This window comes from Oryctolagus cuniculus, chromosome 7 (assembly GCF_051225735.1).
Source record: "Oryctolagus cuniculus isolate XC-2025 breed Fujian yellow rabbit chromosome 7, ASM5122573v1, whole genome shotgun sequence".
Classification (NCBI taxonomy): domain Eukaryota; kingdom Metazoa; phylum Chordata; class Mammalia; order Lagomorpha; family Leporidae; genus Oryctolagus; species Oryctolagus cuniculus.
Window position 1 is genome coordinate 138,367,585 of NC_142873.1, and position 15,333 is coordinate 138,382,917.

The 15,333-nt window shown below is 44.3% G+C and overlaps 1 protein-coding gene across 10 annotated transcripts in view; it reads left to right on the forward strand.

Annotated features, from left to right (window-relative positions):
• ZMYM6 (zinc finger MYM-type containing 6) overlaps positions 1–15,333 on the forward strand; it is a 46,403-nt gene that overhangs the window by 28,459 nt on the left and 2,611 nt on the right. For 8 of the 10 annotated variants that reach the window (XM_008273706.5, XM_051832156.3, XM_070078778.2 and 5 more), the window contains 3 exons: positions 401–538; positions 964–1,001; positions 13,867–14,011. In XM_008273706.5, coding sequence (XP_008271928.2) covers positions 401–538; positions 964–1,001; positions 13,867–14,011 — 321 coding nt within the window. The remainder of the gene's footprint in view (positions 1–400; positions 539–963; positions 1,002–13,866; positions 14,012–15,333) is intronic. The other 2 variants (XM_089301042.1, XM_089301043.1) reach the window with 1 other exon arrangement.

Below are 15,333 nucleotides of genomic sequence, written 5' to 3' on the forward strand. Positions count from 1 at the left end.
GTCAAAAAAAAAAAAAAAAAAAAGAATATTTAATATGGGTTAAGAAAACTAGTGTTGTGCAGGCAGGCAGCTTCCTTGTCAACTTACTTTTATCATTGTTACGTTAAATTTTTTATTTAAAGCAAGCTTAGGTGCAGGAATCTGTTCATGTATATAGCATACAGCAACCCAGTTAATTCTGAGGTTAGTACCTGCATTTTTACCTGTTAAATATCATTTGAGGTTTGTAGTTCCTGTTAAGCCCTAATGAATGCTAATCCGATCAGACTTCCCAGTTCAGCGTTAGTACAGAGTCCGACCAATATTTTCGTTGTTCCTAGAAAACCTAGTGTTGGACAGGGATTTTTCTGTGTGACCCTTTCGTTATCCCGGGTCTTACCTTCTTATTTCTTTTAACCAGTAAATGTTTCTAAGGCACAAACTGCTTTGATGGAGCTCCCTCCTGCAAGGACTACCACAACCCCAGTTATAACCAAAGTAGTGTCATTGGCAAAAATACCTGCCCAGCCTGCCGTGGACACGAGCAAAGTTTTACAAGGTATGACTTGATATAGGGGCGTTTGGCTCGATGTAAGGTGAGCGTTGCCAGCTGAGCTGTTCTTGGCAGCAGCTAGCATTGCATTGGATGGAGAAGCATGCCTCTCTCGGCTCTGAGGCATGTGGGTAGCAAGCAAGGGAGGGTGGTGGGAAAGGAAGTGTGTGTGTAGTTTACTTTGTGAAGAACCCACCTGGTTGTAATGGCCCTGCTTCTTTTACCACCAGAGATTCCAATCAAGTAGGATGGGGTTGGGGCCTGCGAGCTGCACCCCAGGTGGTGTCGATGGGGGAGTTTCCTTGGACTGTTGTTTGAGAAATTCTGGCCTCGTCTGTAGCCCACATTGCTGAGAGGAAGGCAGCGCCTTGGTTTCGATGTTCATGTCTGTGTATTCTGGGGGTCATGGTGTATGTTTTCATTCCTAACAGATGCAGCTACTAAAGAGGCAGCAAAGGCCATAGAAGATGTAAGTTTTTTTGTTAATGTTTTTTCTGATGTTGCCATGTGGGTTTATTTTTACTTTAGGTATAGCATTCATACCTGATTTATTTTATATTTGTGTTCTATCATTTTGTTAATAACTCTGCTAATTCTGTTATCACATTTAAGTATTTTAGACTGGAAAGTCTTTTGAAAATTAATGTAGTTTGTTTGATACAATTATGTATCAAACTATGAATTATATGAAGCTTAAAATACTGCGAAGTGGAAGAATATTTGAACTGTCACTTGATGTCCCAAATTTGAATATAATGAAACTTCCTGGAACTGGATTTTTCAAGAAGTGTGTAATTTCCGATCTGTCAGTCTGAAGGGATTATAAACTATGTCATTGTTGCCTTGTGTCAGTGTCACTGTAGCAGGAAAACCACTTCCCATCACCCTTTTTCAGTATCATATGGCTCTGCATCAGCTCTTTGGTTCTTGTTTTGGTGATGGTTGTGCTGCTGTCTTAACATTTGCTCTAGATAAAATTAAACACTTTTTTTTTTTTTAAATACTGTGTAACAGTGTCATTCAAATGATTCTTCAGTTGTGGTTCCCAAATTTGGTAATTTTGAAACAGAAACTAGATATGATAGAAAGTCTCTGAAGATGACCAACCCCTGCTATGAAATCTCATGCTGTTAATTCAGGAGAATCTACCCCTAACACTCAAAAAATCAAAAGCAACATGAGAGTTGGTATCCCCCCCTGCCATAGTTCACAATATTATCTTATAACCAGGCGAAGATAATGGAATAAATGGGAAAAGTCCTGGCAGCATAGCTGTGAAATCAGTACTGCCATACAGGCCCCTAAGTGCCAGCTATCACATGTGCCAAGGCATGAAGCTTTTTTGACAGTCTGAGAGGAAGAGATAGACGGAAGATCTGCTATAAGTCAGTGCTGGCTCCCTGGTTTTCAAGCCCATTGAAGGTTTAAGAATGTGAAGGTGAGCAAGCAAGCTATGAAGGTGTCAGAAACTTTGAGCTTTACCTTAAAGAACTCGCTAATAAGAAATGTGTGAGGCCGGCGCTGCGGCTCACTAGGCTAATCCTCCACCTAGTGGCGCTGGCACACCGGGTTCTAGTCCCGGTCGGGGCGCCAGATTCTGTCCCAGTTGCCCCTCTTCCAGGCCAGCTCTCTGCTGTGGCCAGGGAGTGCGGTGGAGGATGACCCAAGTGCTTGGGCCCTGCACCTCATGGGAGACCAGGAAAAGTACCTGGCTCCTGCCATTGGATCAGTGCGGTGCACCGGTCACAGCGTGCCGGCCGCGGCGGCCATTGGAGGGTGAACCAACGGCAAAAGGAAGACCTTTCTCTCTGTCTCTCTCTCTCTCACTGTCCACTCTGCCTGTCCAAAAAAATAAATAAATAAATAAAAAAAAAAAAAAAAAAAAGAAATGTGTGAAAGTGGCACAGAAGGTCGAGTAGTCACACAGAATCGATGGAGGAGATGTGAGTTCCATGGGTTAAGAAAGGACACGTGCTGGCATTAGGAAGAAGGCAGCAGGAAGGGCGCCCCAGCAGTTGTCCTGGGTCTTCAGCAGGCTGCAGGTACAGGCTTTGGGCTGCATTTCAGCGGCAGCGACTGGTTTTGAAAAAGATGATCCAAATATGGTGGCAAGGCAAAGATGGGAAATGTGTTTGTGTTTAGAGTATATAGTAAAAGAAAAAAAAATCAAAGAAAAAAATTTCAATCCACATTAGATTCATTCTTTAGCAGATTTGAAGGAATCAGACCAGCTTTCATCATTATATGGAAAGAGATCTTGTCCTGGCAGTGCCCGTAACTCTCCCGTTATTTGTGCTGTTGGAAGGTGGTTTCTACTTAATTCTTTTCAGACAGTATACCACAATAGTTAATGAAATGTCATTAAATTACCTTTTATTTATGCGTATGTTAGGCATTGTACCTTAAATTATAAAATATCATTAATTAATTACCATATAATGACCAATTATGATAACTACTTAATTATATAATTAAGATATTGTGTTATATAATTAGAAAAACATTCTATATTGGCCGTATATTTGTGAATTGTGAGAATGAATCCCTCCTCTGCTTCACATGTGTGGGACAATTAGTCTTGAATTAGGCTAGTGTTGAATTATTCAGGTTTTTCAGGGACACATAACTCATATTTAATGTGACTGCCCTATATATGGTTTCCCCATGTGGAGTATTTCTATAATTCACTAGTCATTTAAACTGTGTTACAGAATAGCTCTGATTAATATTTTCAGTTTAGTCTATAAAAAGTATTATAATAAATAATGTAGTACTCTTAAGATATGAAAAAACTGACAGTTTTAGAATCTTTGCTTTGTTTCTCTGAGGACTTTATTATCAATCTCTGTCAAGTTACTTAAATGGTTGTGTTTTTTTTTTAAAGATCTGTTTTTATTTTATTTGAAAGGTGGAATACAGAAAGAGGGAGAGACGGCGATAGAGAGGGAGATTTACCATCTGCTGGTTCACTCTGCAAGTGGCTGCGTTGGCCATGGCTGAGCTAGGCCAAAATCAGGAGCTTGGAGCTCCATCCAGGTCAGCCAAATAGGGACAGGAGCCCAAGCATTTAAGCCTTTGTCTGCTACCTTCTGCCACAGCAGAAAGCTGGATTGGAAGCGGAGCAGCTGGGACTCAAACCATAGCTTATGTGCGATGCCAGCATCACAGGCAGCTTAACCCGTTGTGCCACAGGGTAGGTCCAAATGGTTTTAAATGTAAAAGTGAGGCCAGCGCTGTGGCACAGCGGGTTAACGCCCTGGCCTGAAGCGCCGGCATCCCATATGGGTGCTGTTTGAAACCCGGCTGCTCCACTTCCAATCCAGCTTTCTGCTATAGCCTGGGAGAGCAGTAGAAGATGGCCCAAGGCCTGGGGCCCCTGCAGCTTTGTGGGAGACCTGGAAGAAGGTCCTGGCTTCTGGCTTCGCAGATTGGCACAGCTCCGGCCGTTGCGGCCAATTTGGGAGTGAACCATTTGATGGAAGACCTCTCTCTCTGTGTAACTCTGACCTTCAAATAAATAAATAAATCTTAAAAAAAAAAGTATAAAGGTGAAAATAGAGAAAGGTACACAGAAGAAAATTACTGCAAAAATCATCAAACTGTTTCATTAAGGCCTAGATAGTATTTACTTATGTTACTCTGAGGCTGCACGGCCTCTGTTGTGACTGGAGACTGCCACTTAAGTTCCAGACAGCACGATAGGGAGCGTGGGTGTGCTCCAGTAAAAGTCCTCTCACAGATCCAGGAGGTGGGCTGGGCTTGGCCTGTGGAGCACTGTTTGCTGACCCCTGCTCTGTACTTGCATCACCCAGAATGAACTTTGTTAGCTTTGGGTCGTTTGCTCACAATGTCCACCCCTGCCCTCTGCACATTTTCTTTCTCTGTTAAAAAAAACATAATCATGACCACGCATCCCCTTCTCACATCTCCAGAAGCAAGCACTCGTGAGAGTCTGCTGTGTGTGCTTTCAGACCGGCTTGTTACCTTTCTACACAGACACTCGTGGAAATATTTAGTACTGTTTTTCCAAACACCTAGCCATGTTGACACTTCATAGGTTGCCTACGTTTCAGTTGGCTGCCTCATGTCGTCGTCTTCTTCTTCTTCTTCTTCTTCTTCTTCTTCTTCTTCTTCTTTTTAAAGATTTGTTTATTTATTTGAAGATCAGAGTTACACAAGGAGAGAAGGAGAGGCAGAGAGAGAGAGGCCTTCCATCTCTCCAGTTGGCTGCAATGGCCGGAGCTGCACCACTCCGAAGCCAGGAGCCAGGAGCTTCTTCCAGGTCTCCCACAAGGCTGCAGGGGCCCCAGGCCTTGGGCCATCTTCTACTGCTTTCCCAGGCCACAGCAGAGAGCTGGATCGGAAGTGGAGCAGCCGGGACTTGAACCGGTGCCCATATGGGATGCTGGCATTGCAGGCAGAGGTTTTACCAGAAGTACCAGGAAAAATATTTAATAATATGGAAGTGAGGGGAAGTATTTCTAAATATGTCACAAAACCCTAAAGCTATGAAGGAGTCAGTAGAGAAGTTCAACTGATTTCAAAGGCAAATGACAAAGTGAACAAAATAGTTTTCTTGTTGAAAAAAAAAACTAGTATTTTAAAAAAATACATAAGGCCGGCGCCGTGGCTCAATAGGCTAATCCTCCACCTTGCAGCGCCGGCACACCGGGTTCTAGTCCCGGTCGGGGCGCCGGATTCTGTCCCGGTTGCCCCTCTTCCAGGCCAGCTCTCTGCTATGGCCAGGGAGTGCAGTGGAGGATGGCCCAGGTGCTTGGGCCCTGCACCCCATGGGAGACCAGGAAAAGCACCTGGATCCTGGCTCCTGCCATCGGATCAGCGCGGTGCGCCGGCTGCAGCGGCGGCCATTGGAGGGTGAACCAACGGCAAAAGGAAGACCTTTCTCTCTCTGTCTCTCTCTCACTGTCCACTCTGCCTGTCAAAAAAAAAAAAAAAAAAAACATAAAGAGCTTCTGTGAATCAGTAGACTCACTACTCCGTAGGAAAATGAGTGTAAGTATGAACCAACAGTCTACAGGCCTAGACTGAAAAGTAGTTCTTAAACTAGTGCAAAGATGTGTAACCTCAGAATTAAAGAAATGTTGGGTACAGCAATAGTTTGGTCAGATTGGCAAAGATAGAGATGATGGACAGCACTTTACGGCCTCTTCCATATTAGCAGTAGGAGTGTAGATGAGTGAAATAGCACAGAGGGCAATTTAGGACCTGTTAAACTTTTTAAATGTAGACACTATTTACCTAGGAATTCTGTGTTTAGGTATTTCCTTTTCAGATATATTTTGCACATTTATAAAATGAAATATGTGCAAGGAAATTAATTGCAGCATTGTTTGTAGTAGCAGAAGCTTACAAACAGACCTAATTGTTTCATCAGTAGTCAAACCACAGGGAGTTCACTCTGAGTTTTTACATGAATTAGGAAAAAGAGCCCTATATGAGCAGAGCCTGACACGCGCTCTTTTCTGGTTCCATACCTGCTTACGTGGCCTGCTGCAGTTAATTTATGCTATATCCATACAGTAGAATACCATGCAGTTGTTAAAAAGGATGTGGCAGCATGTTTTTTGTTTTTTTTTTTTTTTTTAGAAAACTTTTTTTAATGAATATAAATTTTGAAAGTACAACTTTTGGATTATAAAAGTTTTCCCCCCATAACCACCCTCCCACCCGCAAATCACCCCATCTCCTATTCCCTCTCCTATCCCATTCTTCATTAAGATTCTTTGTTTTTTTTTGGACAGGCAGAGTGGACAGTGAGAGAGAGAGAGAGAGAGAAAGGTCTTCCTTTGCCGTTGGTTCACCCTCCAATGGCCGGCGCACTGTGGCCGGTGCACCGTGCTGATCCGATGGCAGGAGCCAGGTGCTTCTCCTGGTCTCCCATGGGGTGCAGGGCCCAAGCACTTGGGCCATCCTCCACTGTACTCCCTGGCCACAGCAGAGAGCTGGCCTGTAAGAGGGGCAACTGGGACAGAATCCGGCGCCCTGACCGGGACTAGAACCCGGTGTGCCGGCGCCGCAAGGCGGAGGATTAGCCTAGTAAGCCACCGCGCTGGCCAAGATTCATTTTTAATTATCTTTATATACAGAAGATCGACTTAGTATGTACTAAGTAAAGATTTCAACAGTTTGCACCCACACAGACACACAAAGTATTTGTACTATTTGAAGACTATTTTTACCATTGATTCTCACAATACATTAAGGATAAAGATCGTACATGGGGAATAAGTGCACAGTGACTCCTGTTGTTGATTTAACAATTGACACAATTGGCTGGCGCCACAGCTCACTAGGCTAATCCTCTGCCTGCGGCATCAGCACCCGGGTTCTAGTCCCGGTCAGGGTGCCGGATTCTGTCCCGGTTGCCCCTTTTCCAGGCCAGCTCTCTGCTGTGGCCTGGGAGTACAGTGGAGGATGGCCCAGGTGCTTGGGCCCCGCACCCACATGGGAGACCAGGAGGAAGCACCTGGCTTCTGGCTTCGGATCAGTGCAGTGTGCTGGCCTCAACAAGCCGGCTGTAGCGGCCACTTGGGGGGTGAACCAACGGCAAAAGGAAGACCTTTCTGTCTGTCTCTCCTCACTATCTAACTCTGCCTGTCACAAAAAAGAAAAAAAATAATAAAAAAAATTGACACTCTTATTTATGACGTCAGTAATCACCCAAGGTTTTCGTCATGAGCTGCCAAGGCTATGGAAACCTCTTGAGTTCACAAACTCCAACCTTATTTAGACAAGGCCATAATCAAAGTGGAAATTCTCTCCTCCCTTCAGAGAAAGGTACCTCCTTCTTTGATGGCCTGTTCTTTCCACTGAGATCTCACTCACAGAGATCTTTCATTCAGGTAATTTTTTTGAGAAACCCTCATGGGCTTTTTAGCTAGATCTGAATGCCTTAAGGGATGATTCTGAGGCCAGAGTGCTGTTTAGGGCATTTGCCATTCTATGAGTCTGCTGTGTGTCCTGCTTCCCTTGTTGAATTGTTCTCTCCTTTTTAATTCTATCAGTTATTATTAGCAGACACTGGTCTTATTTATGTGATCCCTTTGACACTTAATTCTATCTTTATGATCAATAATGAACTTAAACTGATCATTTTAACTAGTAAGATGGCCTTGGTACCTGCCAACTTAATGGGATTTGGAGTCCCATGGCACGTTTCTAGCTTTACCGTTAGGGGTAAGTCTAAGTGAGCATGTGCCAAACTGTACATCTCCTCCCTCTCTTATTCCCACTCTTATTTTTATTTTTTATTTATTTATTTATTTTTATTTTTTTGATGGGCAGAGTGGACAGTGAGAAAGAGAGAGAGACAGAGAGAAAGGTCTTCCTTTACTGTTGGTTCACCCTCCAATGGCCACTGTGGCCGGCACACCGCTAATCCGAAGCCAGGAGCCAGGTACTTCCTCCTGGTCTCCCATGTGGGTGCAGGGCCCAAGCACTTGGGCCATCCTCTACTGCACTCCTGGGCCACAGCAGAGAGCTGGCCTGGCAGAGGGGCAACTGGGACAGAATCCGGCGCCTGGACCGGGACTAGAACCCGGTGTGCCGGTGCCGCAGGCGGAGGATTAGCCTATTGAGCCGCGGCGCCGGCCCCCACTCTTTTTAACATGGATCAATTTTCAGTTGGATTTAAACTCCTAAGTGTGTTAAAGAGTTCAACAAATGGTATTAAGTAGAAAAAGAAAATACTAAAAAGAATAAAATAGTAAGCTGTTCCTTGACAGGACAAAGGCTGATCAAGTCATTGTTTCTTTTTTTTTTTTATTTTTTTTATTTTTTTTATTTTTGACAGGCAGAGTGGACAGTGAGAGAGACAGAGAGAGAAAGGTCTTCCTTTTGCCGTTGGTTCACCCTCCAATGGCCGCCGCTGCAGCCGGCGCACCGCGCTGATCCGATGGCAGGAGCCAGGATCCAGGTGCTTTTTCCTGGTCTCCCATGGGGTGCAGGGCCCAAGCACCTGGGCCATCCTCCACTGCACTCCCTGGCCATAGCAGAGAGCTGGCCTGGAAGAGGGGCAACCGGGACAGAATCCGGCGCCCCGACTGGGACTAGAACCCGGTGTGCCGGCGCCGCAAGGTGGAGGATTAGCCTATTGAGCCACGGCGCCGGCCTCAAGTCATTGTTTCTAATAGTATCTATTTCACTTCAATAGGTTTCCTTTTATGTGATCAGTTAGTTGTCACAGGTCAGGGAGAACATATGATATTTGTCCCTTTGGGACTGGCTTATTTTACTCAGCATGATGTTTTCCAGATTCCTTCATTTTGTTGCAAATAACTGGATTTCATTTTTGTTATTGCTGTGTAGTATTCTCTAGAGTACATATCCCATAATTTCTTTATCCAGTCTTCTGTCGATTGGCATTTAGGTTGATTCCATGTCTTCACTATAGTGAATTGGGCAGCTCTGTTTATACATAAGGCAATCTCATAGATCCTAAGTGGAAAAAGGAAGACGTAAGCCTGTGGAGCCTACTGCTGCTGGGCTTTGAGCACAGAAGACATGCACGCACACACTAGCACAAATGTCCAGAGCATCCCTGGGAGGCAACCACTAAATAGGTAATGATGGTTGCCTCAGAGGAGAATGGAATGACTGCGGGAGAATTTTAGGAGGGAAAGGATTTCTTTTTATTGTTTACCATTTGAATCTTTGAATTTTATGTCACATGACCCATTTAAAAATATGCATGGATTTAGTGTTTTTTAAAGGAAAGCAAGGCAAAGGATCTGAATAGATGACTCACAGAAGATGAAACATTAATAATAATAACAGGAAAAATGCCTAACAGCACTACAATAGGGTAATTTTTCACTGAAAAGTAGCAGAATGTACTACTCTGTGACTAGGATGTTGGAAAACAGCTCCCATATGTTGCTCATGGTCGTGTAGTTTGATATATCTGTGGGAAGCTCTCTGGCAGTGCCATTGATCGACTGGCAGCACTTAGCCTGTATTCTCTAGATCAGGGATGGGGAGCCTCTTTTCTGGGAAGGGCCATTTGGATATTTATAACAGCCTTTGTGGGCCCTACAAAATTATCAACTTAGAAATTAGTCTAGCATAGGTTTATTAAATTGGCATCCCTCCTACAGTTGCCTGGGCAGGGCCAGACCAGATGATTTAGGGACCTTTATACGGCCCACGGGCTGGATATTTCCCACTTCTGCTGTATTTATGTGTGTGTGTGTGTGTGTGTGTATATACATATATATATATATGGAATTAGATATGTATATATATGGAATTAATTTTTATGTAAGGACAGTCACTGTTGCATTGTTTATAATAGCAAAAGATTTATAACGTTACTTGAGTACATGCATTCAAGAATGGAACACCAGGAAGCTGTTACTAGGCAGCTTTTCACGAAGTTATGTAAATATACCTCCAAGTTGATTGGCCAAGTGACAAGAGCAAGGTGCCAAGTCCTGTTAATGTTATTATTTGTAGTTAGAAGCAACTTACGTTATTACATAATCCATCTATAGAAGGATACATAAGAAACTGGGAACAGTGATTGTATTCAGAGTTGAGTCTGGGGGCCGGCACTGTGGCTCACTTGGTTAATCCTCCGCCTCCGGCACTGGCATCCCATATGGGCACTGGTTCTAGTCCTGGCTGCCCCTCTTCCAGTCCAGCTCTCTGCTGTGGCCCAGGAGGGCAGTGGAGGATGGCCCAAGTACTTGGGCCCCTGCACCTGCACGGGAGACCAGGAGGAAGCACCTGGCTCCTGGCTTCAGAGTTGAGTCTGGATAGATGGTAGTCATGTACATAGACACTTTCATACCATTTGAATTTTTTACTGAATGCATCTATTAATAACTTTAAAAGTAAATTTAGGTATAACCTCCAGGAGCAGGTATTGGCCTAGCAGTTCAGGTGCCTCAGTCTCATATTGGAATGCCTGGGTTTGATGCCTCCCTGTGGTCATGACTGCAGGCTCCTGCTGATGCAGGCCCTGGGAGGCATGGGTGATGGATCAGGTGTGCTACCCACATGGAGAGCTGGATTGAGCTCCCGACTCCTGGCTTGGGCCTCAACCCAATCCTTGTCAGCTAAGGGCACTTGGGGAGTGAACCAGCAGGTGGAAGCTTGCCCTGTCTCTCTGCCTCTCAAATTAATAAATATATAGAACCGCCAATGGTGTCCTATCACATTTAAAATGCAATTCTGAATTTTTGTTGATGGTCACTAAGAACCCCTGAATCCTTAGTTTGGCTTCTGTCAGCCTCTCCGAGTTTCTAGTTTCCTCTGCTTACTCTGTTCCAGCCCTGTTTCGTTGATGCTCCTAAAGCAGGGCAGCCATTCTCGCACTTCCGGCTTCTGCATCTGCAGTTCCTTGCCTGGGCTCTTCTGAGCCCAGACCTCTGCTCTGCTTGGTCTTTGTTTTTGTTTTTTTTTTTTTTTTGACAGGCAGAGTGGACAGTGAGAGAGAGAGACAGAGAGAAAGGTCTTCCTTTTGCCGTTGGTTCACCCTCCAATGACCGCTGCGGCTGGCACACCGTGCTGATCCGAAGGCAGGAGCCAGGTACTTCTCCTGGTCTCCCATGGGGTGCAGGGCCCAAGCACTTGGGCCATCCTCCACTGCACTCCCGGGCCACAGCAGAGAGCTGGCCTGGAAGAGGGGCAACCGGGACAGAATCCGGCGCCCTGACCGGGACTAGAACCCGGTGTGCCGGCGCCGCAAGGCGGAGGATTAGTCTAGTGAGCCGCTGCGCCAGCCTCTGCTTGGTATTTTGACTCGTGCAGAGGATCCCTGCTTGGATGTTTCCTTCACGTCGTCGCCCTCCATTCCCTTCATGTTTCTTCGTCACTCTTCCCACCACCTAGAATTATACGTTATAGGTTTGTTTCACTTCTGTGTCTCCCTGTAGAATGTACAGGACTCTGTCTTATTTTCTGCTGCCTCCTCACGGCTTAGAACAGTGCCTGTCTTGGAGTAACCGTTCAGTAAATATTTACTGATTGAATAAACATGCTTTAAACACATTCTGTCTCTCTGTTGTTTATCCTTTAGCTTTGTTTCATAAAGACCTTTGTTTATACATTTTTTTTAAAGATTTATTTATTTGAAAGTCAGAGTTACACAGAGAAGCAAAGGCAGAGAGAGAGAGAGAGGTCTTCAGTCCCTGGAGCCAGGAGTTTCTTCCAGATCTCCCACGCACATGCAGGGGCCCAAAGACTTGGGCTATCTTCTTCTGCTTTCCTGGGCCATAACAGAGAACTGGATTGGAATTGGAGCAGCCGGGACTCGAACCGGTGCCTATGTGGGATGCCGGCACTGCAGGCAGCAGCTTTACCTGCTATGCCACGGTGCCGGCCCTGTATAAATGTTACACATTTTGATGTAGCCAAACAATATAAAACTATATAGGATACTACCATTTGTGCTTTAAACACATGCATACAGCCTTTACTTATACATACAAGGTACTTCAAACTTTGTGGAAAATGGAATTAAAAAGACAAGTTTGTTTTGGTGCAAAAAATTTTGAAATCCATACGTAGTTTTTTTTTTTTTTTTTTTTTTGACAGGCAGAGTTAGAGAGAGAGACAGAGAGAAAGGTCTTCCTTTTTCCATTGGTTCACCCCCCAAGTGGCCAATACGGCTGGCATGGACTTGGGCCATCCTTCACTGCACTCCCGGGCCACAGCAGAGAGCTGGACTGGAAGAGGGGCAACCGGGACAATCCAGCACCCCAACCGGGACCAAAACCCGGGGTGCTGGCGCTGCAAGGCGGAGGATTAGCCTAGTGAGCCGCGGCACCGGCCTATACATAGTTTTTTAATAATTTGCATTTTTTCATGATTTTTTTGAAGACTCGTGTATATTTCACATTTTTTTTTAAAAAAATATACTTTAAAGAATTTTTTTTTCCTGGAACCAGTGTTGTGGCATAGTGGGTTAAACTGCCAATTGCAGTGCTGGCATCCTGTATGAGCACCAGTTCAAGTCCTGGCTGCTCCACTTCCAATCCAGCTCTCTGCTGTTGCACCTAAGAAATTAGTGGAAGACAGACCAGTGCTTGGGTCCCTGCCACCCATCTGGGAGATCTAGATGGAGTTCTAGCTCCTGGCTTAGGCCTGGCTCAGCCTTGGCTGTTGCAGCCATTTGGAGAGTGAACTGTTAGATGAAAGTTTTCTTTCTCTTTCTCTACTCCTCTCCCCCATAAATATGCCTTTCAGATAAATAAATAAATTTTAAAAATTAAAAAATGTTGGGGGCTGGCATTGTGGTATAGCTGGTAAAGCTACCACCTGCAGTGCTGGCATCCCATATGGGTGCTGATTCAAGTCCTGGCTGCTCCACTTCTGATCCAGCTCTCTACTGTGATCTGCGAAAGCAGTAAGATGGTCCAAGTCCTTGGGCTTCTGAACCCACATGGGAGACCTTGAAGAAGCTCCTAGCTCCCAGCTTCAGCTCGGCATGGCTCCAGCCGTTGTGGCCATTCGGGGAGTGAACTAGTGGATGAAAGGCCTCTCTCTCTCTCTCTCTCTCTCTCTCTCTGCCTCTGCTTTTCTCTGTGTAACTCCGACTTTCAAATAAATAAATCTAAAAAAAAATGAGAGAGAACTTCATCGAGTCCCTCACGTGGGTGGCAGGGGTCTAAGCACTTGGGCCATCGGCTGCCTTCCCAGGCACATCATCAGGAAGCTACATTGGAAGCAGAGTATCGAGGACTTAGCACTCAGACATAGGATGCTGGTGGTTTCTTAGCCCGCTCTGCTCTGACACAGGCCACCACCTCCCATCGTATTTTTAAGAAATTACCTTCTATAAAAATAAACAACCAAACATTATTTATTTGAAAGGTAGAGTTAAAAAGAGATATTGATCTTCCATCCACTGGTTTATTCCCTGAATGGCCACCATAGTCAGGGCTTGGCCAGGCTGAAACCAAGAGTCAGGAACTCCATCCATGTCTCCCATGTGGGTGGTAGGGACCTAAGCACTCAAACCATCATCAGGTGCCCTCCCAGGTGCATTAGTGGGGAGCTAGATTGGAAGTGGAGCAGCTAAGATTAAAATCTATACTTGAATAAGGGAGGCTGGTGTCTCAGGTGGCAGCTTACCACACTGCACCACAGCACCAGACCTGCAGAATTTTTTTTAAATCAATAAATGGAACTGATGCTGATTAGGAGAATTAGCAATTAGTGTCTGTTTTCCAAAATGGCTTTTTTATTGCACCCACTCTTTCAAAGGAATTATATTTCTCTTGATACATATTACTTTTCAATTAATAGCAATTATGGTCAGTGATAAAATACTAAAAATATGTTTGATGTCTGAATTTGTTTTTCACCAGGAAAGTACACTAGCAGATACCCTAAAGCTCATGTCTTCCCAGCCTCTCATGGTCTTAAAGAACAAAGCCTTACTGTGCAAGCCTGTCACACAGACCAAGGCCACCTCCTGCAAGCCACACACACAGCACAAGGAATGTCAGGCAGGTATGTGTCCCTGTGCTGTCCCATGTGGAAAGTCTGTTTTCTGGTTCACTTTTTCTTTTCTTTTTTTTTTAAGAAAGGATAAGTTGACAATTCTTGAATATTCTTCAACCACATGGCTTCAAATACATAATTTATCCTTTTATAATTATTGTTACTAGTTCTAATAACTACCAAGTTGAATCCGTATGCACACAAAGCATGTGTGGAGTAGGTGAGCATTTCTTAGACCTGTGCACTTGCAGTTCTCACGTGTGTAGACGAGCTATTCTAACTATGATACAGATTATAGTTAGAAGTATTGCTGACTTAACCTTGGGAATGTATTTTTTAAACACTGAATTCAATTGCAGGTTAATAAAAGTACACCTCATGTGCTTGAGGTGCTGTTGATCAGGAAAATCATTTGAGCTCATTGTTGAAAACGTGAAGCATTCCCCATCCATGTTGACTACTTTTAAATCCTCCCCTTATATTTTCAGTTACTTGAATAGCCAGCTCTGCCTAAATCATTTTTTATTTTTGTTTTTAATAATTTATTTCATAGAGTCTACTGTCTTTAACCACTTAGTCTATCAACACATAGTCAAGCTTTTTATATAGGGACTTTTCTTTTTATGGGAATGAAGGCGAAACCTGTCTTCCTTCCTTAGGAAATTACCCTCTTATAATCCCATTAAGACATACTTTTGTGTACACGAATTTATGTTACACATTCACATGTGGAGGGGAATGGAATCTGTGTGGGTATGTGAACTCAGACTTCTTTGAACTTGCAGATTAAATATTGTATTGTTTTTATATACTGTTGTAAACGACTTTGTCATTTGACATTGCATTGAAAACATCATTCCACATCAGTATACATTTAAATATGCCTTGTGGTTCTTACTGGACAAAGATTCCAATATATGTAGCATAACCAACACCCTGTATATATATTTTAATTTTTATTTGTTTATTTGAGAGACAGGGAGCTACCATCTGCTGGCTCACTCAAATGCTTGCTTGCTTGCAACAGCTGGGTCTGGACCAAGCAGAAGCTGGGAGCCAGGAATTCAGTCTGGGTCGCCCACATTGAGGGGCAGGGACCCAACTGCTTGAGCCTTCACCTGCTGCTCCCCAGCATCTACATTACAGCAGAAAGCTAGAATCGGAGCAGAACCGGGACTGAAACCAGGCGCTCTGGTATGGGATGTGCATGTCTCAGCTGCCCGGCCACATGCCTGCCCCAGGGTTCTGAATATTGTAAGCAGTGTTGTGCTCGGCTCTGTTAATGGATCTTTGTCTACTTGTCTGATTATGTCTTCAGGATAAATCCTAAG